Here is a 22,234-nt window from a genome sequence, read left to right as displayed (position 1 = left end):
CCATTCCTCAACTGCTGAAATGTTAGTATCCCAACAGCTCAGAAGTTAAAAAAACACACACAAAACTTTCTGCACTTAAGGCCCAGGGTCAGATGAGGCTATGTGCTCTTAGGGAAAACATTGTGTGTGATATGTATAGAAGTGGTATATCAATGGGAGAGTGATGGTGGAGGGAGTGGAGAGGTTATTAGACACATCTGCAATTTTCCCTCGTGCTTCATTTGTGTTTTTTTCTTAAGGTGCTTCTAGAGTAGCCTTTCATTTGTGCAATGACCCTGCCTGAAATACAGAAGTTTAGAAGGTGTCCAGATGTTGCCATCTTCCATTTTATCCCTCCACTTTCCCCACCATTTAATCCATTACTTTTTCTTACCACAAAAAAACCATTAAGGAGTAAAAGACTGAAACGCCTTTTTGTAATGCTAGGAGTTGTCCATCTGGAAGCACCCACACTTGAATGAGATATGCACCTGATGGCTTTGGGGGGCAATTGTTTTCCTTGCCATCATCAGTGGGACCCATTTTTCAAATTCTCTGGAGCAGAAATAGCTGTGCCACAAAAGGATGGTTGGGTCGCTGAATCTTATTCAGTGCACTGGAATGGTCTCCCAAGGCCTTTCCTGACCACAGAAGCTATAGAGAACAGTGCAGATGTGCACTTAACAGAAAGGATATTGTTTGCTTTTGATCATGCTTCAGTAGCGCAATGAAAATTATTGCTTGGCCGTTCTAGCTTAAATTAATTCATAAAATTGGGCCACCAGATCCTGATTGGGATTGCACAGAGCTGTGTGCCTACGGGAGAGAGTGTTAGCTGTGCCAGTTTGTTTCCCATGGGACATCTGTTTGTATATTCCTCAAACTGGCCTGCCTCACATTGTGCTACTAAAGCAGGGAGCTCAGGACAGGTTTATAATTGGGCATAATGCATATATTGAGTGGCATAATCTTGTAGTTTTGAGTGAGGGAAAAAAGTATCCTTTTCTTTCTCCATGTCAAGTCCAGTGATGGAATCTGATAAGGAGCTGGCACCTTATTATAGTGGCAAGCTGTTATTAAGCCTCCATTGCATGTGAGAGTGGAGTTTATTTTCCAAATATTGGTTACAGTTTGTTCATCTCATGCAAAAACCCATTTGCTTCTTGGTAACAGGTGTACAGGAGAAGCTGGGAGTCATGAACAAAGGCATAGTATATGCATTGTGGGATTACGAAGCCCAGAACAATGACGAGTTGTCATTCCATGAAGGCGATGCAATTACCATTCTGAGGCGCAAAGATGATAACGAGACGGACTGGTGGTGGGCTCGTCTCAGCGATAAGGAAGGCTATGTGCCTAAAAATCTCTTGGGGGTAAGTTTGGCAGAAGTCTTGTCTCAGTGCTGGGCAGGTTGAATATAATGCTTTGCAGAAGTTTTCAGAAATTGCTCAAATAGGAATCAATAGGAAAATGTACGCTTTGAAATAGAAAAAGTTGCTAGGATTTAGGCCACATCAACACCATTTGTTTTGCCTCACCTTCTAATAGTTGGAATCATCCCTCCACACCCTTACCCTTGCTAAAGAGAGTATTTACATTTTTTATACTGCCCATCAGTATATTCAAATGTGTAGAAAAGCAAGGAATAGTCCTTGCACTACTGTACTACATCAGATTGCAGATTAGAGAATTAAGTTGGACTCGATGGCCTTATAGGCCCCTTCCAACTCTACTATTCTATGATTCTATGAAGTATTTGTTCCCGGAACATGGAAAACATTGTACATTATGGAGGTGGCGAGGTTAACAGGTCCTAGCCTGAGGTATCACTCCATTGTAGTAGAGTGACAAATTTCTGGCCAAATCATGCTCATTGTGATACAAGTGTGAAATTTGGTATGGTGGTCGTAATGGCTACCACCTTGGAAAATCGCGTCCAAAATCCAGTTTTCACACAATAACACTATTATTTGTAATCTCACAGAAAAGATGTCTTAGTACTTGGTTGTTTTATTATGGTTTATTATGGTTTTAATTTTTGTGAACCGCCCAGAGAGCTTCGGCTACTGGGCGGCATAAAAATGTAATAAATAAATAAATAGTACAAAATTAAAGAGCATAAATTTTGCTACAAAAAACTTATTAACAATCTTTTCATAGGAGCAACCCTCATCGAGATATAAAGGTTTTATTGCTACCCATTTGTCTGAGAAGTCACACAAAATGCACTCTCTCACCCTCATTTCAGTCTTGCGCTTTGTGTTGCAAGCCTGAAACTCATAAATACCACCACACCAAATTTCACACTTGTATCACAATGTGCACGATTCTGATGCTAAGCCACTCTACTATTGGTGATTGTCCACTGTGGGCCAAAAGAAACTTGGAAGTATTTCCTGCCAGCCCTGAATTTGATGGAATAGCAGGGAGGGAGAGGTGTCCTTAAAAGCCACTTGCCCAGTCAGAATTACATCCTCCGCAGACTGCTTTTTCCCACTACAGGCAGGAAAGACGCACGAGGGTGGGGGGGAGAAAAGTAACTGGGAAAACAGTTACTCTTCCAATAAGAATTGGGAATATTCTATAATTGTGTTAAAGTTTTTTAAAAAAGAGCATCTGGTTTGCTCATTGCTTCTCCTCACCTCTCCTAACACCCAGAGCACTGCTGGCCATGACAGACTTCCTCACCATTGTCACTACTAGAATAGTCGTGGAACAATTTTCTTTAAGTGAAAATTTTCTAATGCACGGATTTGCAGTTAAAATTCTTCACAGTTCCTATTAGGGACTGGGTATTGCTATTGTTCAAGATAATTTTATCCTGAAGTGTCTACAGCAGCTTTATGACCTGGTTTGTATGCCATGATGATAAGTTCTTTAAACCATACTTTATCTGTGACTGCACAAGAGTGAGCATGCTGCCTTACCAACCACTGACCATTTCGACTTCACTCTGGATTATTGAGAGAGAAACAACCCAGTTATAACACATCAACAAATCATGCAAGTGGAAATGCACACTTGGTCGCTTCCACATGGTCACAAATAATAACCCATGGTTTAAACAGCCCGACATCGTAGTGATGTCTGAACCGGGTCTTTATATTCTAACAAGTATTGGGTCAAAGAACTTTCACCATTGTTTGAAAATTAGGGATACCAGCAGAAGTCAAGATAAGGAGAGGCGGGTAAGAAATACATTTATTATTATTATTATTATTATTAATTAGAACTATGCATGATACTATAGAGTTGTTCAGCATAAAAGTTGCTTTTGAATGCACTTGTATAATTGTACATACTTAGGAGCAGTTCTTACGTTTCATCTTCATTTCAATTTATTGCAGTTATACCCAAGGATAAAACCTAGGCAACGAACTCTTGCCTGAATCCCATCATTTGGCAATACAATATCTTGCTGGCAACTGGAAGATGAAAGTATACACTGGAGACATTTTCAATTGCATTTCACCAGAAGTAAAGCTATACTTGTTTTAAATGGTGCTCTTGTTTAATATGATGGACAGCATTTGAGGTTTTCAGTCTGCAATTTGTAAGTGAGGTCTGCTCCATGTTAACCTGCCCAGTCAATGGGAGAGGTACTCAAACATAGTCTACAGTATTTTTTGCCAACCGAATATTAAAAAAAAGTTATGCTAGCTGTTAAAAGCTTTGCAAAATGCAGATATGCTGTCTGATCGGTTCTATTCCACAGTAACTATCCTGGCATGTCAAGACCTTTATGATTAAACTTGTCAATGAAGTGTTGAGTTTACTGTGTAAATCCTTAAAGATCTTGGTAACAGTTGACATCTGGGAGTTACCAACAGTCTTCTGATATAAAAGGTGTTACTGATGCAACAGAGAAGCACCAGTGCTTAATGGATTGCTGCATACTTCTCAAACCTGCACTTGTTCCTTCACTTGACGTTTTTTCTTGATATTCTGCTTAAAGCACCAGTTTAGCTTCCGCACATTCCATTACACTTTCTTGAACACGCACCCTGAATTCCATCTTCTGGACAAACCTGCATTCAGATTTAAGGGATTTGTATGTCTATATGGAAGAAAAGTGCAATAGTTGAGAAAGGTTAAGAGTCAGGTTATAAAGAGTTAGTGGGGGGTCACTTTAAGGACCTTTAAATTTTATCTGTGAAAGGAGGAGGTGACTGAAGGACTGAATAAAAAGGCCAAGCTGGTTGTGTAGAGTGAAGAGGGGGAGAAAGAAGAGACTTATGGCAAAGATGATTTGTTGTTTGGGCTGGGGCAGTGTCTGTGGTTCTAGGCAGCCCTGCATCTTGTGCCAGGGGAGTTATGCAATAACTTGTTCCACTATCTAGTTTCATGCAAAAAACAAAACAAAACAGCACTTCACTGGAATATTAATTGTACATGATTTTATATACAGAAGTCTATTTTGAACTTCCATTATGTTGTAGCCATACATGTTTTATAATTTCCTCCCAGTAAACTGTAGGCCAGTTGGCTTTATTCATGTACACGTTGTGCATAATTTATATCCATTGATGCAGTGCTGTAACTTGCTTTTACCACTGTTTAGCATTACTTGTATATATTGTGGTGATGAGAAGTGAAAGGGTATTGTAAAAGAATATTTGCTAAATGAATGTGAGTTAAAAGCCTACAATACACTGCTAACCCAGTGTGCACAATAAACTACTGCTAAGGTATGGTTGTGTTTGCAGGTGTTTCTTTTGGAACGTCTTTAAGCCATAAGGGCCATTTATCACATCTAATGTAACGTGTCCCGTCTTAATACTTATTCTGTATAGTATGCGTTCCCTAAAAGTAAGGCATACTCATTTTAAACTGGCTGTGGCTGTCTTGTTGAATTTAGAAATTCTTAATAGTGTTCTACAGAATTGAGGCCAATTGTCATCAGGGCACTTCAGTATGAAATCTTAAAATACAACAGCATCAAGCTTACACAATAATAAAATCTGCTTCTACAGCATGGTGCTTCTCAAAATTATGTCTTTAAGAACCTTGATAGTCCCTTGGAAACACAGTAGTGGTGGGCAGGCTTCCCATAATGACAACTTGTAGTAGTGGTGAGGGAGGTCTAGATTATGCCCTTGGTTCATGTAGCACAACATGAGGCCCAGCGGACATTGAATGGTGCATGTGCCATTACACTAAGCGCGATACGCAGGGGTTGCTCAGCAAACGAGTCAATTGGGAGAAGCGTTTGCGAAGGTAGAGTTTGAAAACCAATAGTCTCAGCCAGCTGTGGTTTGTGTGTAACTTTGTCCATAGCTTCTCCTCCAGAGTAATCTAATGGAGCCCCATAGCCTCCATTAGATTACTAAGAGGTAAGAAAACCTCTTCTGCTTGCCTTATTGCCAGTTTGAGCCTCTAATGAATCCTAGCGCAGCACCAGTTTGCTCATTACTCCAGCTGGCTAACATCAGTACTGCCAGACAGACGCATATAGTATTTAATAAGTTTTTATTAGCCAAAGCTAGAATTACCACAAAGCATGAATATAAAACTTCAAAAGTCAGTCTTGCTGAAAGCTTCATTCAAAAAGATAGACTAACACAGGACAATTTGTGGTATTTGGTAAATCTTATTTTACAAAAAAAAAAAAAAAGTGTTTAATCTCATGATACAAACCCCCCACAAGAAACAGTGGCTTCTATAAAGTGATATCCAAGGCAGATTTCATAGATCACTTGAATATGAGGAGAAAAAAACCTGAGATCTACACACCTGAAAAGCTATTCTCTGGAGCATCAAACAAAGTTTGTTTCCTTTTTTAAAATGAATCACACAGTATACATAATCTGTACTACAAAAGTTGTGCTATATATTTAGCTGTAGTGCAGGTCACACCTCATTTTACATATTAAGTGCAGACAAGATTTAACAAAATAAAGTCATAGATGCAAGGCTCTATTTAAAGCATTAATAAACTGTATACATATTGCACACTAAATAAGTGAATACTTATAGGTCAAATACTCACATTGTAATTGGCCAGTGCTCACATGATGAACCACATTTAGAATAGGAAAAGGGCAGGGGGGGGATCCCTATTACCAAGTACTTATTACCATGTGTCAACTAGCAAGTAGTAAAAAGCTTATTCTTAGAGCTGATCTTTTCCCCTCAAGTCAGAGAAGCTGTTATTGGTCCCGAGATTCATAAAGAAGTTTTGCTGCCTGCAGTAAGAAAAAGAAAAACACTGATAGTCAAGGTAAGCTGCTTAATTCTAACTAATTCCTCAAAGCCAAGTCTTTTTCTGGAGTTGGACACACTGAAGATGTATTGAGTATTTCTCAATGCATTAAAATTACCTTGATTCCATTGCTTAGCAATCAGAATCAAGGTATGGTAGATACAATATTTCACCATTCACAAGCAAGCATAGGAGAAAAGAGCAATTCTAAAGTAATTCTCCCTCCGATAAACACCTGTATTTCCCCTTGAGGTTATCTGGCTATTATGTGCCTTTTTAACAACAAAGAAACAAACAAGTTAACACACTTCACCTTCTGTTTTCAGGCAGGTAAGTTAACTGTTCTGTCTGCTGCTGATAGTGCAATTGGACAATGTAAACACTAACCACATGAAGGGACAATTCACTTTGTACTCTTGAAATAGCCTTACTCTACGAATTTGCTTATCAGTGGCTAACGCTAACAGCCTATGATGGCTATGTGCTACTTCCAAGATCAGAACAGCATGCCTCTGAACACCAGTTGCTGGGAGAAGCTATTGCCCTCATGTCCTGCATCTGGATGGCTGCTGAATAGGTCTTTGGTCTGATACAGCAGTATAGTTCTTAGGGAGGCTTGAGAGGCAGACGACTAGCTTTAACATTTCACCTGGTTACCTTATGCATGGCTGCTAACCAAGTAGCAGAGAGCTTCTTGTTGGAATTGAAGTCTTCACCAGCAGTAAATTTAAACTCTCTGAGTTCCTCCAACCCTGGTACCTTGTACTGAAGGAGCATACCTGTAGCACGTGTATTGCCTCCTAAAGAAGGAAAGTAACAATAGAAGAAAAATGTTTTAGTGCACACACTAGCTCTACATCACAATGCAAGGATGCTATCGTGCTTTCAATAGCTGGTTAAACTACACATCTCTTCCTATCTCTAATCAGTCAGACACATAGCAAAGAATGTTGTGTTAACCCCTAAGTAAATAGGTTGAGCTGAGAAATAATGACATGAGCAAAGCCAGAAGCGGAAGGCCTATGGTTGAGCAAATATCCAGATCTCCCAGCTCTAAGGTTACACATTCTGTTACCTGAAGATTGTAGTTAACAAGATTAATGTCCAACAGAAAGGATATTCTGAATTTCCAATGCCCTGACGGTATATGGTGGAGAATACATGGTGGGGAGACTATACACAATACAGAACTTTGGTCTTAATGGTGTTTGCTCCAGGAACGAGAATATTGCACAAAACTGTGTTGTGCAACTAACTTTACCCACAGGAATAAGATGCCCTAATTTTTATACCAGGTGACAAAGATTTCAGTATGATATTGTTTGTCACAGAAGAGCAAAAAGGTGGAAGGATAGACTATTATTTATGTAATAAATAAATAAATAGACTCATGAGGCATTAGGAGAAGTGGTCTGCAGGAATGGACAAGGAGGGGTGCAGAGTGAAAAGGTCCCAATTATGTGCTATTGAATGTTTCCCTCCTACCCCCCAACAGAATAGTACTGAAATGAAATTCCAGATCTCATGATTCCATGATCTGTACGGGTTTGTGGTGCTTTTTTTTTTTAAAAAAAAAAATACTGCTTGCAAGTAGCACTGAACTGCAGAGTTGACCCTGGCCATAACAGATCAGGTGTACTCTGTTGTTGCATTCACCTTTAACAAAAAAACAAGGAGCCTAAAGGCTCTGAATCACAGTACAAACCATTACACACACTTATGAAAGTTGACCAGGGTATAATTTGGAATTCTGAATACTGTTGTATTGTTCTTTTTTGTGGGGCTGACAAGTTTACATTTTCAGAATCTGCTGAATCTTTAATAGACGGTTTTGTAGCAGCAGAAAGACCACAAAACAAAGTTCCAGTTCCAAAACTAGATAAAGTTCTACTTTCTTGGTCTTATCATTTGATTCATATTTTAAATATATATCTATCTTCTGGAAATCAAATCACATGCACAGTTTTGAGGACATGACTTGTTTCTGACTGTTGCAAAACATAGCGTTTGGCCTGATTTAAGACCGTCTAAGCAAAGTCAGCAGCAGATTACGTAATCCACACTAAACCAAAAGGACAAAAGAAAGACCTAGGAGGAAGGAGATATTACCACTGCCTCTTTTGCTTAGCAATGAGTGGTGATGCGAGGTGGGAAGAAAACACACCAGTAAGTAAGAGATCAGAGTTCATTGCTTGCTGTGCTTCTGAACACTGACCCAGAAGACCTACTTGTTTTTAATATTTCTCGAATAGCCCACTATATCTCTCTCCTCAGAGTTCACACTAATCACAAGAGTGGCAGCTACTGTAGCAGTTGTCCTCTGTAGGGCCTCTGACGTTCAACAGAAAGGGCCTTCCCTGCTGTGTGACACAAGTCTTCAGCAGCATTCTCACCACCATCTCTTTTCTCCACACTGTTCCATCTCAATTGGAGCTACACAGTAGACTTTTCTCAGCCAAGCAGAAGCAACCACAAAAATAACCTTCATAGCCTCCCTCTCTGAATAGATAGGAAAAGGGATTATCTCAAATGGACACAAACAAATATGTGTCTTTGGAGAAAACCTTGGGGAAAGCACAGATTCCCTGCCACTAGGGAGGTCCAATGTTCCTTATTACCTTATTTCTTCAATTGTAAGACACCATCGATTGTAAGACGCACACTAATTTCACTATCACCAACAGAAAAAAAGCTTTGATTCTAAGAAAAAAGACGCGTCCGCGATTCTAAGACGCACGCCGTTTTTAGAGATGTTTATATGGGGGAAAAGTGCATCTTAGAATTGAAGAAATACGGGATGTGTGGTGTTTGTGACGCTTTTGAATGGGAACAGGGACGCTGCCCCTAATTTGTGCCCCACTCCATCCAGCTTAAGCCACAACTGTTCCCTTCCAGCCACTACCTTTTGTTTCTTAGATGGGAATGCTTCTCAGTCCAAGCCTGGCTGAGAAAACAGAAGACAGTGGAGAGATTTAGTGGACATAAGCCTTTGGACTGCTAGCTGGACCAGAGTGCTTGTCATAGCTGGTTCAAACAGAATATAAACGAGATGCAACCTTCCATTGTGATATCACAAACAATACATGGATCTTAACATCAAGCCACCAAGCAAAAATTTCCCAACCAAGGTAAGTTCACACCGAAGTCTGCAAGAGGCAACATGCATTGAAGAGGAGCTATGAAAAGCATGCTTAGGAGAACTGAGCTGCAGTGCTGACCTTCCACAATGTGTTCACTTTCCAAGAGGCTGGTGTAAGTATGAATGTCTTTTTCTACATCAAGGAGGCAGGCAAGCAGTGAGGAGAAAGATCAATCAAAAGAAATGAGTAAGAAAGTGCGCAGTTTTAAAATTAAGATTCAGTATACAGCCACTGAAGTATTAAGGAATTGAGAACAGATAGGACTAAATCATTTGGGAGAAATGCAGCAAGCTACAGGTCAGAAATGTGCATGAATGCAGCAAAATCCCGTGAGAAAGATGCTGTTTGAAGCTCTGGTCCCAAATTTTAGTACACGTTTGTTCTTTCATCCCCCATCATGGCTTTATGTAACCAGACTTCCACAGTTTAGAGGCTCAGCCAGGTCCCAAAAAATGTTTCTTGACTACCTGCATTTCCCAGAGTATGAGTTTTTAGAGTTTTTCAGAAATTGCCCTCATTTAGTGGTAGTCTAGTCACACTTGAGGCCTTCACACATCTTAAAAAAGAGCCAGTAAACAGCAGCTTACAATTTAGGGCTTGCTATAAACATGTAACTTGTTTTAATAATGAATGACTCAATACCCATTTAGAATCCATGACATTAGCACAAAAGCAATCAAAACAGAAATATTTTGTGAGGCGGCACACCATAGATTTTAAGTGCATGGGACCAACGTCCTTTCATTAACACTGGCGGGCTTGTCATTAGCAAGTCACTTGGTTGCTATTAGCAACTAGACATTGACTCTAGGCACCCAGAGCCCATGGCTTGCAGAACATACCCCAACGTGAATTCAGCCCTTCAATTTTTCTTTTTCTTTAAACCCACTGGACACACTCAGTTCACTGATGATAATCAAGCCAGTACTTTCACACTAGAAGCCTCCTGTCTTACAACTATTTTTATTTCCCCCACACCCCTGCCTTTAACATAGACCAAGACACAGTAAATTCAAATGATTTGGAATCAATGAACTGCTTAGCCCTCTTCACGAGTTTTCTGGAATGCAAAGGGAAAAACTGAGGACAGAGACAGGGTCCTGGTTGCTTGCCTGAATCCCATTTTCTTGATTTTCTTAATCAAGAAAAACTTGATTAAAACAATAAAGCAAATATCTTAAAAACACTATAGAACTGAACAGACCAGCATACACATCAAAGGCCTGCATTAATAAAAACATCTCTGCTTGCCAGCAGGACAGCAGAGAGGGAGTTCTACAGCCTTGGATCAGCCACCGAGAAGGCCCTTGTGTGCACGGGATCACCCTCAAATAAGGTGGTGGTACTAAAAGAAAGCCCTCCCCTAAAGATGTTAAGACCTGGGCAGGCTCATATGGGAGAAGACAATCCTTCAGATAGTCTGGTTTCAAGCTGCATTGGGGGCTAGGGGCAGCCTACGTGCCCCCTGTTCTAGTCTTAAGAGGAATTCTGTGCTATGTGAATGTGGACTTTGGATGCAACACTTGTTGTCAACCTTTCCCCTTCCCTGAGGCCAAATAATAGTGAAATGTGAAGTGAACTTTAATTAGTTGTTTGCATTTGCTGCTGAAGGTGCCACCACTTAAAAGCAGCCGTTCTTGTAAGGACTTTGTATGAAGGCTATGCAAAACTGCTTTTGATTACTTAGCAAGAAAAAAAAGGCAAGTGTTGGCCAGAGTTCTAGCAAATCCTTTTGTCTTCTTTAATGTATATGCAAGGAAAGAAGATTTAGAGGAGCGCTTTTCTTTCAGGAGTGTAGTTTTGCAGTTCATGGAGGGAGGCTACTTATTAATTTTTTGTAAGCTTGTAAGTTTTGTGAATTTATTTGCAGATACCTAGCAAAACCTTGCAGATAATACATTTATTCAATACTACTACTTGCCCACAAATAGGAAAAACACACAAGTTATCAGATGGATATACCTGTCCGGGTTTTTATTTTTAAATATCCATAGTTTCAGTCCAACCCAGGCGGTTGCAAGAATTGCAAGGAGTTGCATCAGTCACTTTAAAGGTCAAGAGATAATTGGTTTATTGCTTAATGACTTGACAAGAGTGATTGATTGTCAATCAAGCTGTAAAGTGGTAGAGAAAGATAATGCTGTGTATATAAGTCTTGTGTAGAAGCATATCTTCTCTCTCCTGTGTGACCATGACGTTGTGTGAGTATAACTGTATGATATTGTAAATAAGATCTCTGTCTATGCCTCAGTAAAGCGTTGCTGAAGAAATTACTGTTGCTGTCGTTTATCTATGTGGCTTTATTCGCTTTCTCTGAATCCTGCCTGGAACGCTGTATTACTCTGCTAATCTCTCTGATTGGAGAGGAATTTGTTTCTCCGAACACCCCAACAATACCTTGATATCCAGGCAACTCACAAGAGCTGAACAAAAACTCCATCAAATTAATCTGCAACCATGAGGGCTAGAAACACATTTCGAAATTAAATGAAAACAAGGTTGTTAGTAGTTGCAGGCGGCAAATAAATGTTGTGCAGTCAATGTGGTCTCTGTAACCCTATAATTGTCCACCATTGTATTAACCAGTCAAACACATCTCATACTTCTCAGAGCAGTTTCTTCAGGATTATTATTTCCGTTAAGAGGGCCAACAGTTCTTCCCAACTTCCTCACAATATTGAGGTAAATGCCCTCTGAAAAGAAACTGACAGAACACTCACTATCTCTGTTATATTGCTCTTGTTGTGGTGGGTGGGTGGGTGTTAAAATAAAGGCTGAAAGCTAGGGAATGGACTGAGAAAGAAGAAAAGGTAGGTAGAGAAAGAGGCTTGAGGAGCAGCAGGTCAGACAGGGACACCAAGGCAAGAAGAGGCCCTGCAAAAATTGCACAGTGCTTCAAGAGGGCTACATGACTGAGGGTAGCAGAAGAGTCCTAGGAAGGCTAATCAAATGAGAGGATAGCTAAAGGAAGTGGGACAAAATAAGCAGTGGCTTGAAAAAAAGGGGGGCAATAAAGGCATGGACTTAAAAGAAAGGAGAAGCCAACAAGGAAGTAGGACGGAGACATATACTATTGGCAAAAAGAAAGCAGACAAGCAACACAAGGAGCCAATGGAACAGTGTTGCTCAGCCTGAAGTCTGGGCCATGAAAGGAAAATTATGCCAGCTGTGGTTTCTACCGTCACTGGAGTATTATGATCCAGCAACCCTAAGGAACAAGGAGGACCAAAAAGGAGTGGGTCAGTTTGCATGACACAACAGCCCACCATGGCTTAATTTACCCATGGAAGCTGTTGCATAGTGCTGGGCACCCGCAGGTGCCCAGTTTGCCATGCTGTGCAAACCCTGGGGGCGTTGTTTGAAAGTCACACATCCCTCAAATAACCCATGGCTTGTTTTAGGATTATTTGAGGGTTGTCTAACCTTTAAACAACCCCTGCCCCCTGGGTTCCAACATGCAAAATGGTGCCTCTGGGTGCTCAGCACAATACAACAAGCTCCCATGGGTAAATTAACCCACGGTAGGTTGTCATGATGTGCAAACAGGCCCACTGAGAAAGAGCTATTCCTTGTCTCCACTGTAAGTGAAAAAAGTTCCAGCTGCTAAATACAGAGCAATTGATTTAACTGCAAGTTTACCTCCAGGAGTAAATCCCTCCGTGAGTATCTGGACCGTTGAAATCTGTGCAATTTCAATTTCATAATGGCTCTCTCCATCAAGAAATAGGTACCTACAGGAGAAGAAAACTGCTGCTTTCACATACGTCAGTTTTAAGTCTTGTGATACTAAGATTCACACTAGAAAGAAAAATAACTTGGGTTTACTAATATAGAGTCCTTGATGTTTTATAATGACAAGGTGTGTAAAAAGTTCATTAGACTTAGGCGTAGTTGTAACTTAGGTGGTTAACCTGTGTGTTTGGGCTGTATCACTTCAGACTACAGGTGGAGACTCATGATTGAATGCTCATTCATTTTAAAAATAAATCTTGCCTATAAAAAGTAAAAGGCACAGAGCAAGGTCCTAGCTTAGCAAACTAGCATGCCAAGGAGAAGGCTGTGTGAAGGGAATATGTTTAAATAGTGGAGCAGTGGATCTTGTCAAGCCCCACTTGCAGCATAAAGTGGTATTGCCCAGATGTCAGCAACAACTTGGCCATACCCACAACACGTAACTCGCAAGGCACTGCGATTCCAATTCTGCATTTGAAAGCTGATTACTGCTTAAAGCTTGCTGGAAAACCTGAAATATAGCCAAGCTCCCGTCAGCTATCTCTTCAAGGGGGAAAGGCACAGGATTCTTGCTAACAATATCACTTTTTACTGGAAATTCCTCTAATAGCAAGACTTCCCAAAATATCTAGAAGCATGGGGGGAAATCCAATACCCAAAATGAAAGTAATTTCCCCTCAAAGTTCTATATAGTAGTAAGAAAAGGACTAGAACTTGCAGTCCTTTAGGAGCTATAGCAATTTGGAAAATGACCTTTTAAATGACCAGCAGGTTACATCAGCCAACACAGCACACTTCTCACCTCTGGTTGTTGGAAAGCCGACAAACCATCATCTCTGCCTTGTCCGATTTCCCTGGAGTTACAAAGAATGTAGCGCCTTGATATCCAAAGGAGGAGAGAAGAGCAGGAAAAAGATGCATTAAAATGCCTAGAATTTATAATTAAGGGCATAATCCTATACATGATTAGACCAAAAAACAAACAAACCAGACCCTCCTACATATCTCCCAGCATTCCCATGCTGCTTGGGGAATGCTGGGAGTTGTTTAAACATGCATAGAATTGTGCTGCAAGTCAACCTTGAAAAAATCTGGTTCCAAACCTGTCTTACTAAATAGAAATAAAATTCTCTCAGTCTTGTTTTCAGTAAGTGGGAATGAAATAACGCCATGGGCTATCATAATAAAGCAAAGTAAAGGTACAATCCTATGCATGTTTAGAAAGAAGGAAGCCTACAATTCCCAACATTCTCCAGCTAGGAAGTGTTGGAAGTTCTAGGACTTTCTTCTACCTAAATGTTATGGGGTAGGCATGCATTTCTTGAATATTCAATTTTGCCCTAAAACAGTTTCCAAAAAAGACACCAACATACGGTAGTATGAATTTCTACTTCGTTGCCAGAGTTACCCACTGGCATGTACTTTCTTTTAGTGTCCTAAGATTTCCATCTCAGCTATATTGGTTTCCCCACTGACAAGTGGTTTGCAGCCTCCTTACTCAAAACATATTCCCCAGATTTGATTAGAGTCCATTAATGATGCTTTTATGAAGCCACTTAGGAGTTTAATCAAGCAAGCAAAAGAACCAGGAGGTTTTTTTGGCTGAATTATGTTAAAAAAAATATTTTGCACTAAAAATAAAGTTGTTCTAGAAGGCAGTGTTCAAGAACAAGAAATCTCTTGTTCTGTTTAAGAAAATTTAGTTTTTAAATGTAGATTCTCTTAAACAGCTAAAACAAAGTTCCGTACACGTTAAAAAAGTTTTCCAAATTTGCTAGTGCTTTTATTTGTTTTTACATTTATATTCCATCATTTTTCCTCCAAGGAACACTCCTCTCCATTTTAACCCTCACAATGATCTAGTGAGGTTCATCAGCCTGAGAGTTAGTGACTGAGCCAAACTGACCTTCATGGTCAAGTGGGGACTAGAACCCAGAACATCCCAAGTCTCAGTCCAACACACTAACCACTAGACCACACTGCCTGTCTCACACTGCCTTTTAAACTCTATTGTATATTTTATGATTTGGGCAGGAACTGTGCATGCCGGGTACGGGAAGGGGGTACTATTACAAAACCATCACTCAAACTTCCCATCATAGAACAAAACGTCATCCTTGTCCGTTGTATATATTGCTGTTGTATTTTTTCCTCTTGCAATAAATCGAAGGCAGCTTACATAGTCTTCCTCCTCTCCATTTGTTCCTCCTCACAATATCCCTGTGTGCTCGGTTAGGCTGAGAGTCAGGAACTGGTCCAAAGTCAGCCAGTGAGCTTCATGGCCAAGTGGGAACTAGAACTCGGGTCTCCTGAGTCCCAGTCCAATTCTCAAATCACCACACTAGCTCTCAATTGCTGACTTTGTATGGCTTTCTAAAAGTCAAATTAAGCTGCACTCATAGAACAGAAATAAAAGAAGGTATCAAAGACCATTCTGCTCGCCCCATCACCGAAATCTTGACATATCATGGCAACTTCCCACTACAAAGAGACTTGAGGTTTGCCATTTAATTTTCATAATTTGGCACCATAGGCAGATTTCCTAAGTGAAGGCATACATTTATATCTAGCATCATTTTTTCCTTATTTAGTCTTTTAAATTATTTACTCTTATTTAGCATTACTACCCCAAATCAGAGTTTTATAGTAAGTTTAGATTGTAAGCCATATGGGCAGGGAGTTGTTTTACTGTTTTGCTCATTGTACAGGGCCATGTACATTTATGGCACTTTATAAATAAATGATAATATATTTTTAGATAGACAAACACTTACTCAACACTTACCATTCATAAGAACTTTGAGCTGCTTGTCATAGAACTCTGTTTCTTTTTGAGAAACAAGAGCACATTCGGCGCACTGTCTCACAGGGTCAACAAAGCACATACGAGGCAGAGGCACTTTCTTGCTGCAGCATTTGTCACAAAAGCACTTTCCGCATCTCCTACAGTGGTGCTGGGAAGGGGGAAAGAGAAAGAAACAAAGAGAAAAAACAACAACTCAGCAAAGTTGGAGCTTTGTGTTAAAACGGATGCTTCTGGCATATGGCTAGTGCCATGGAACAGAGCTGAAACACAGATGAGATAAATGCAGTGTCAGAGTAATTATCAAAATGAAAACACTGCGGGAGGGAAAGAATTTCGATTTAGTCAATGCCACCATACAGCTTAGAAGCTCTGCCTTTGCAAAGAACACACTGCTCCCTCTCCTCTACTTCCCATGGACACTTAATGGACACTTAAGCTTCCTAGACATTGCAAGCACAATAAACTCTTTCCCCGTTTCTACAAAGCATAGAGCAATCAGCAAGCTTCAAGTTTCAACAAGGTGGAATCCAGAACGTTCAGGAACTTGACTCATCTAGGAGACTGATATTTTATAATAGAGAGTAGGGTTGTTGTCGTTGTTTTAAAAAAGGATCCCTTTCGGATCAGCAATTCTCCCGTCTACTTCATACACTTAGAAACCCCCATGATCCACCTCAGGGCTTCTTAAACTTTGCTCTTTAGCTTTTTTCATTTCATAAAAATATATAGCAACAGATGCCAACCTTGTGAGATTATTTCCTAGAGCACATGTGATAAGTTACTGACTATGACTAGGATTGAAACCAACTACTTATGCTTGTAGGAAGGAAGAAAAAAATATGTATGCATCCAGGGCCTACTACAGCATCTCTATCCACAAGGTGGACAAGCCATATTTAAATTAAAGAGAAGCTTGTATCACTAGGCATTAGGAGTATCAATAAAAATTACACCGCAACCAAAGCCCAACCAGGCCCAAGGTTACATTTCATATGGACAACTCTCTGGGTCATAGCCAGTCACTTCACTAGGAATATTTTAGTCCCTTCAGAGCAAAGGTTAATGTTTTAGTTATCCAACTTCTTACCTTTCTAGTTATGAAGTCAAACTTTGTATTGCACTGCATGCATCTGGGACACTAGAAGATAATAATGCAAAAGTTAAGTTTTGACTGCCGATGCCAAAAAATGAAAAAAAAATGCATTGTTTATTACAAGATGCAACTCTCTCTTAAGGCACTTAATTATTATATTTATACATATTTCTTCTAAAGCTACAGTTTCTTCTTCTACAGAGATCTTCTCTGTAGAAAATCAGGTACAGTAAACCTCTAATTAAGGAACTCGTAGGAGAAAAAAGTGTTTGGGAGATAATCCAAAATTCTAATTCAAGCACAATGAATGTTTTCCACTAAAGAATTGTTCTCTTGGGGAACATCTAGATCATAAATTTAAAGCTGTTTGAAATCAGTTTCTATGGTTATGGTTTCCTCCAGTGAACTCTGGGATTTGTACTTTTGTCACCCTGCCATTCACCCCACCCAAACTGCTCTTCATGAAAACATTTTTTCTTAACTTTTACAGATTTTTCCCCACAATATTACTCACTTTACCAAGAATAAGTCGACAAAGCAGCAATAAAGTACTGGGCATGGGTAGGCAACATGCAGGTGGATGTGTGTGGGGGGGGGGGGGGAGAAGCGATACTAAGGGGAACAGTACTAAGAAAGAACTAAAATTAGTACAAAATATTTTCCATCTTATAACTCTACCTCACCAAATGTTTGCAGAGGATAGTTAATATACAGATCAACACATTTACCCTAATACAGCCACCAACTGTACAAAGCAAGAGGGGAAAAGGCAGGATCTTTTCACTGTAATACTACAACAAATGCACTAAGTATTATATTTTACTGATTTCTTGGTCATAGAGTTATCTTCATCTTCAAGACTATATACATCGAGCCCATATACTGCCAATATGTTTCCAGCTTATTCTTTCACATAAACACTAAGTTAATAGGTGTGGCTGCTGTTCATCTCTCTCAAACTTTACTTAACCAGTCTCTCGAAGAAGGCAAACAGGAAGATATTGTTCAAGAGACCTTGACTACAATTCCTGGTTGGGAGTGATGAGAGTTAACGGGTCTGACACTGGTTTAAGTTTGTGGTGTAGACTAACTGTATTTTATGGTTTTGTTATTAACCACCTAGAGTAGTTTCGCTGTTGGGTGACATAGAAATACAATAAATAAAATAAAACTGAGCTACAAGTACCACCAATCTAATTTCTGGAAAGATATTACCTGCTGGGTTGACATCTCATTGACCTCTTTTTCAAAGCCAAAACATACTGGAATTATTTTGTTCTGACTTTATACTGTTAGTTTTACCCTACCCAGTGCCTGTTTACCCTACCCTGTGCCTGTTTGCATTCTCTTCCCCTCCTTATTGTTTTATTATGATTTTATTAGAATGTAAGCCTATGTGGCAGGGTCTTGCTATTTACTGTTTTACTCTGTACAGCACCATGTACATTGATGGTGCTATATAAATAAATAATAACAACAACAATAATAATAATAATAATAATAATAATTTGTTGAAACATATTTAAACACTCTTCTGTCCATGACTTTTCAAACAGAAAGTTTCATGGTACATAGGCCATAATTGCAGACAAATCCTGTGTCTTTCTCAACTCATTGGCTCAGTTCAGACAATACGTTAGACAACACAGTGTGAAAACTCCACTCAACAGTTGAGTTTTTAGGAGATACTCATAAGAACATGGGAAGTGCCATGCTGGATCAGACCAAGGGTCCATCTAGTCCAGCACTCTGTTCTAACTCCACCATTGTGTGACTATGGGCTACCATGAAGTTCAGTAAAATCCATTGCAGCATTTGATTGACAGTTCCTCTGCCCTCTCTCCTCCCCTGGTCCTCTTGATAGTACCCCATCAGCCATTGCTGTAAAAAACCAATCCCGGTGGCTCTCCTAGAGCGGCATTCGCTCCTTTCGATGCACTTGCCAGTGAACTCTGTAGCCAGTGAGAAAAGTCAACTGAACACAACAGAAAACTCCATGGAGCCCACAACATGCAACAAAACGTTTGTGCAGGAACTCTTCTGCACAGCATGGATATTCTGCGTGGAGTGTTTTATTTATTTATTTATTAATTACATTTCTATACTGCTCAATAGCCGGAGCTCTCTGGGCGATTCACAAAAATTTGGGGAGTTTTCCCAAAAAACTCCACTGTGGGGTGGAGTTTTCCTGCCAACCTTTCTCAACGGTGGTGTAAAAACTCCACTGTGGAGTTCTAAAACCACCGTTGAAAAACATGTTGTCGGAACTGAGCCAATGTCCTTTAAACCCCCCAGAGCCAGTACTCTAATATAAAAGTTGAATACAAATTGTTTGCCAGTCACATAGTAACTGCAGCATACTCAGCAGCAGTGCTTTCACTAGTATTTAGCACTTTAACTCCTCAGTACAACACTGAAAATTAGAAGCAGAATCCAGATGATGACTGGAAGTCTAAATAAGGGGAAACACAGATGGCAAAAGCTAAAACTTCAGGTGAATTAGCCCCTTTTAGCTTGCTTGTTTGGCCCCTTTTAATCCTTCCATAACTCATATCAGTAATTGACCAGGATCAGCCTAATTTCTGCGGCATCTGACTTGGATGGGCTTCTAAGCAAGTGTTCCATATTTAAGTGGATTTCTAAGAGAGAGACCTGGTTGTGGGCTGAGCATGGTTACAGAAACAGAATCTGATGCATTAGCCCTGCTCCAGGACAATACACACTAGACTCCAGAAGCACTTTCGCAAGGAGCTCAATCCAATAACAAAAGCTGCTGTCACTGCTAGCTACATGGAGGCTACCTCAGGCCAACTCTTGGTCAGGAAGTTGGCCATATCAAGCCAACTTCCCAATGATGCATCATCACATAAGAAGTGCCCTGATGCTGGATCAGACCAAGGGTCTAACTAGTCCAGCACTCTGTTCACACAGTGGCCAACCAGCCGTCAGCCAGGGATGAACAAGCAGGACATGGTGCAACAGCACCCTCCCACCCATGTTCCCCAGCAACTGGTGCACACAGGCTTATTGCCTCGAATACTGGAGATAGCACAAAACCATCAGGGCTAATAGCCATTTACAGCCTTTGCCTCCAGGAATTCAACCAATTAAATAACAGAGACGTGCCAGAACAGACCAAAAGCCTACCTAGAACAGCATTCTGTTCAAAAAGTGGCCAACCAAATACTCCAATGAGAAGCACACAAATAGGGTATGAATATGTTAGCACCCTCTTTGTGTTCCCCAGCAACTAGCATAGCTGGGTCAGCCACAGGGCTAAGGGGGCTGCAGCAACTGGCCTATGCTCTGAGGGCCCCCGCTACACAACCCAGATTCCCAGCTCTCAAATAAAAAAAGAACAAGCCTCTAGTCCTTGTAGAACTGAAGATATGAGTTCAGGCACATTCCAACTGTTTTGTGAAAAACAATCATTTTATCCAACCATTGTGTGAGAAACAAGCTTGCTATCATCTTTCAGTGTCTTTAGCCATTGAATGAACTCACAACTACAATCAACTTTTAGCCATATAGAGAAGTGCAAACTGACCATAAGATGCTTCCTGGTTAATTTGTGGTGGGGTAGGGGACTTTGGGTGGTGCGGTCCCAGGAAGTTGTATGCGAGTCCATGTGAGAAAGCTGAAATTGTGGTCTTTCTGAGCTTTCTGCTAGCTCAGCTATTGGCGATGGCAAATGTGTCCTCCTACCCAATCCTCTTTCTCATCTGCCATTGTAGCAGGAAAACAACAACACACCAACCGCCTAGTAAGTTAGGGCACACGGCTAACTGAGGATCCTGCAAGTTGTAGGACTTTTTTTGTCTGAACATGCATGGCATTGCACCCTGTGTTGAGTATTTCAGCCCGTTGCATTTATCTAGTTATTACTGTGTCATTGGGACCTGGCTTTTTGTTTATTATTCTGTAGCGAATCATGAATACCAGTGGTACTGCATTATTATTATTATTACTACCACGTCACAACTTTCTTCAGCACATCCCAAACCCAAGAAAAAAACAGATGCTGGATAAGCAATCCACAAATTAAGCTACGACAAGCACGTTTCGAGCTGAGAGAATAGGATGAGAAGAGATGCAGTTGAGACCGGAGCAAGACTTCAGAGCTCATGCTGATGGAGAACTCTGTACGCATTGGGAGGGAATACAGCACCTTCCCCCAACGTGGAGCCCTCCGAATGTGTTGGCCAATGGCCTTGTAGTCCAACACATATGGGAGGCACCAAATTGAGGCATGGGGGGTGGGGAGAGGAAGCCTGGGAAAGTTTAATCTGCGAATTTCAGTTTAATCTGTAAACCTCAGGTTACGTTTTGAATGCCCCTTTTTAAAAAAAGACCCACAGTAACCCTCCCTGCAAAGAAATAACTAGCGCATCAGGTTCTCGCACCGCCCTTGGTAAACTGTGGTGGTTTTCTACGTGCAGGGAGTTTTTAAAGAGACACACATGGATCTACGGTATGTTTGGTTTTGTTCTTTTAAAGAGACCCTGCGCGGGCCTTTAGTTCCAGCCCAGGAGGGAAGGGCGCCCGGGGCAGGAAAGAGACCCAAAGGTGGAAAATCCGAGCTGAAGCGGAGAGTCCCGTTCCGGTCCGGAGGAGGCCGAGGCCGCCGCCGCCGCCGCCGCCCGCCAGAACTCAAGGCAAAGACTTCAAGCACTCCTGGGAAGGGCTTCGACGGAGGCCAGCCAGAGACTAAAGGGACCAGAGAAAGGGGGAGCTGCCCGCCACCGTTACCTCCTTATCGGGCACCCACGGCGGCTCTTCCAGCCCGAAGGGGCTCCGCGCGGCCCGGCTCTCGGGCACCATCCGGAGCCCGCTGGGCGAGCGAACCAACTTCTTGCCATCAGGGGCCTCACGGCCCGACATTTTCACCTCAGAGCCGCCGCCGCCGCCGCCGCCACACGGCGACGCGCCCAAACCACTAACCTACCACAGCCATCCAATCGAAAGCCACTAGCCCACCGCAGCCACCCAATCCTCGTTGTCTTCACGAAAGATAGGCGTTCCTAGCAGCCAATGAAAGGCGACAAGCGCTCCTCTTTAGGAGTCTGTTGTTTTCCGCGCGATAACGGGGCTGGGCTTCGTTCTCCCCACCCCGTCGACGTAGACTTCTCAACCAATCCCTTTCAGGCTTGTCTGGCGCAGCTGAGAAAGCGAAAGGGGGAGGAGGGAATATCGAGAGGAGAGTGCGCACGCGCGGCTTAAGTTGGCCGCCGGGCCCAGAAAGAGAAAGGAGGAATGTTCTTCTTGAGGGGAGGAGGGACAGG

The 22,234-nt window shown here is 41.2% G+C and overlaps 2 protein-coding genes across 7 annotated transcripts in view; one reads left to right on the top strand and one right to left on the bottom strand.

Annotated features, from left to right (window-relative positions):
* PPP1R13B (protein phosphatase 1 regulatory subunit 13B) overlaps positions 1–4,670 on the top strand; it is a 67,716-nt gene extending 63,046 nt beyond the window's left edge. For all 4 annotated transcript variants that reach the window (XM_063118108.1, XM_063118107.1, XM_063118106.1 and 1 more), the window contains 2 exons: positions 1,153–1,352; positions 3,327–4,670. In XM_063118108.1, the coding sequence (XP_062974178.1) occupies positions 1,153–1,352; positions 3,327–3,368 (242 nt within the window). In that variant the 3' untranslated portion in view covers positions 3,369–4,670. The remainder of the gene's footprint in view (positions 1–1,152; positions 1,353–3,326) is intronic.
* Positions 4,671–5,431: 761 nt separating this feature from the next.
* Positions 5,432–21,899, bottom strand: ZFYVE21 (zinc finger FYVE-type containing 21). 3 transcript variants are annotated; one of them, XM_063118103.1, is made up of 8 exons: positions 21,702–21,899; positions 16,947–16,997; positions 15,839–16,007; positions 13,856–13,931; positions 12,961–13,052; positions 9,400–9,453; positions 6,961–6,981; positions 5,432–6,164 (listed from the first exon to the last, which is right to left on the bottom strand). In XM_063118103.1, exons 1-8 carry the CDS (start codon positions 21,831–21,833, stop codon positions 6,145–6,147), a joined length of 615 nt encoding a protein of 204 aa, XP_062974173.1. In that variant the 5' UTR covers positions 21,834–21,899; the 3' UTR covers positions 5,432–6,144. The 3 variants fall into 3 exon arrangements, with proteins under 3 accessions (XP_062974173.1, XP_062974171.1, XP_062974172.1); XM_063118101.1 differs by having other exon boundaries at positions 6,839–6,981; positions 21,702–21,898; XM_063118102.1 differs by lacking the exon at positions 9,400–9,453 and having other exon boundaries at positions 6,839–6,981; positions 21,702–21,898.
* Positions 21,900–22,234: the final 335 nt, after the last annotated feature.

The sequence above is a fragment of the Elgaria multicarinata genome, chromosome 2 (assembly GCF_023053635.1).
Source record: "Elgaria multicarinata webbii isolate HBS135686 ecotype San Diego chromosome 2, rElgMul1.1.pri, whole genome shotgun sequence".
Classification (NCBI taxonomy): Eukaryota; Metazoa; Chordata; class Lepidosauria; order Squamata; family Anguidae; genus Elgaria; species Elgaria multicarinata.
The sequence above is the reverse complement of the archived record's forward strand: the minus strand, read 5'-3'. Positions and strand labels throughout refer to the sequence as shown.

What these genes read in the sequence shown, in the direction of transcription:
- ZFYVE21 (XM_063118101.1), bottom strand. Translation starts at nt 21,833, where the DNA reads ATGTCGGGCCGTGAGGCCCCTGATGGCAAGAAGTTGGTTCGCTCGCCC. An exon ending in GGAGGGATTTACTCCTGGAG is followed by an intron (nt 9,454 to 12,960) that starts GTAAACTTGCAG and finishes TCCTTGATGTAG; the next exon opens with AAAAAGACATTCATACTTAC. An exon ending in GGTTAGCAGCCATGCATAAG is followed by an intron (nt 6,165 to 6,838) that starts GTAACCAGGTGA and finishes TTCTTACTGCAG; the next exon opens with GCAGCAAAACTTCTTTATGA.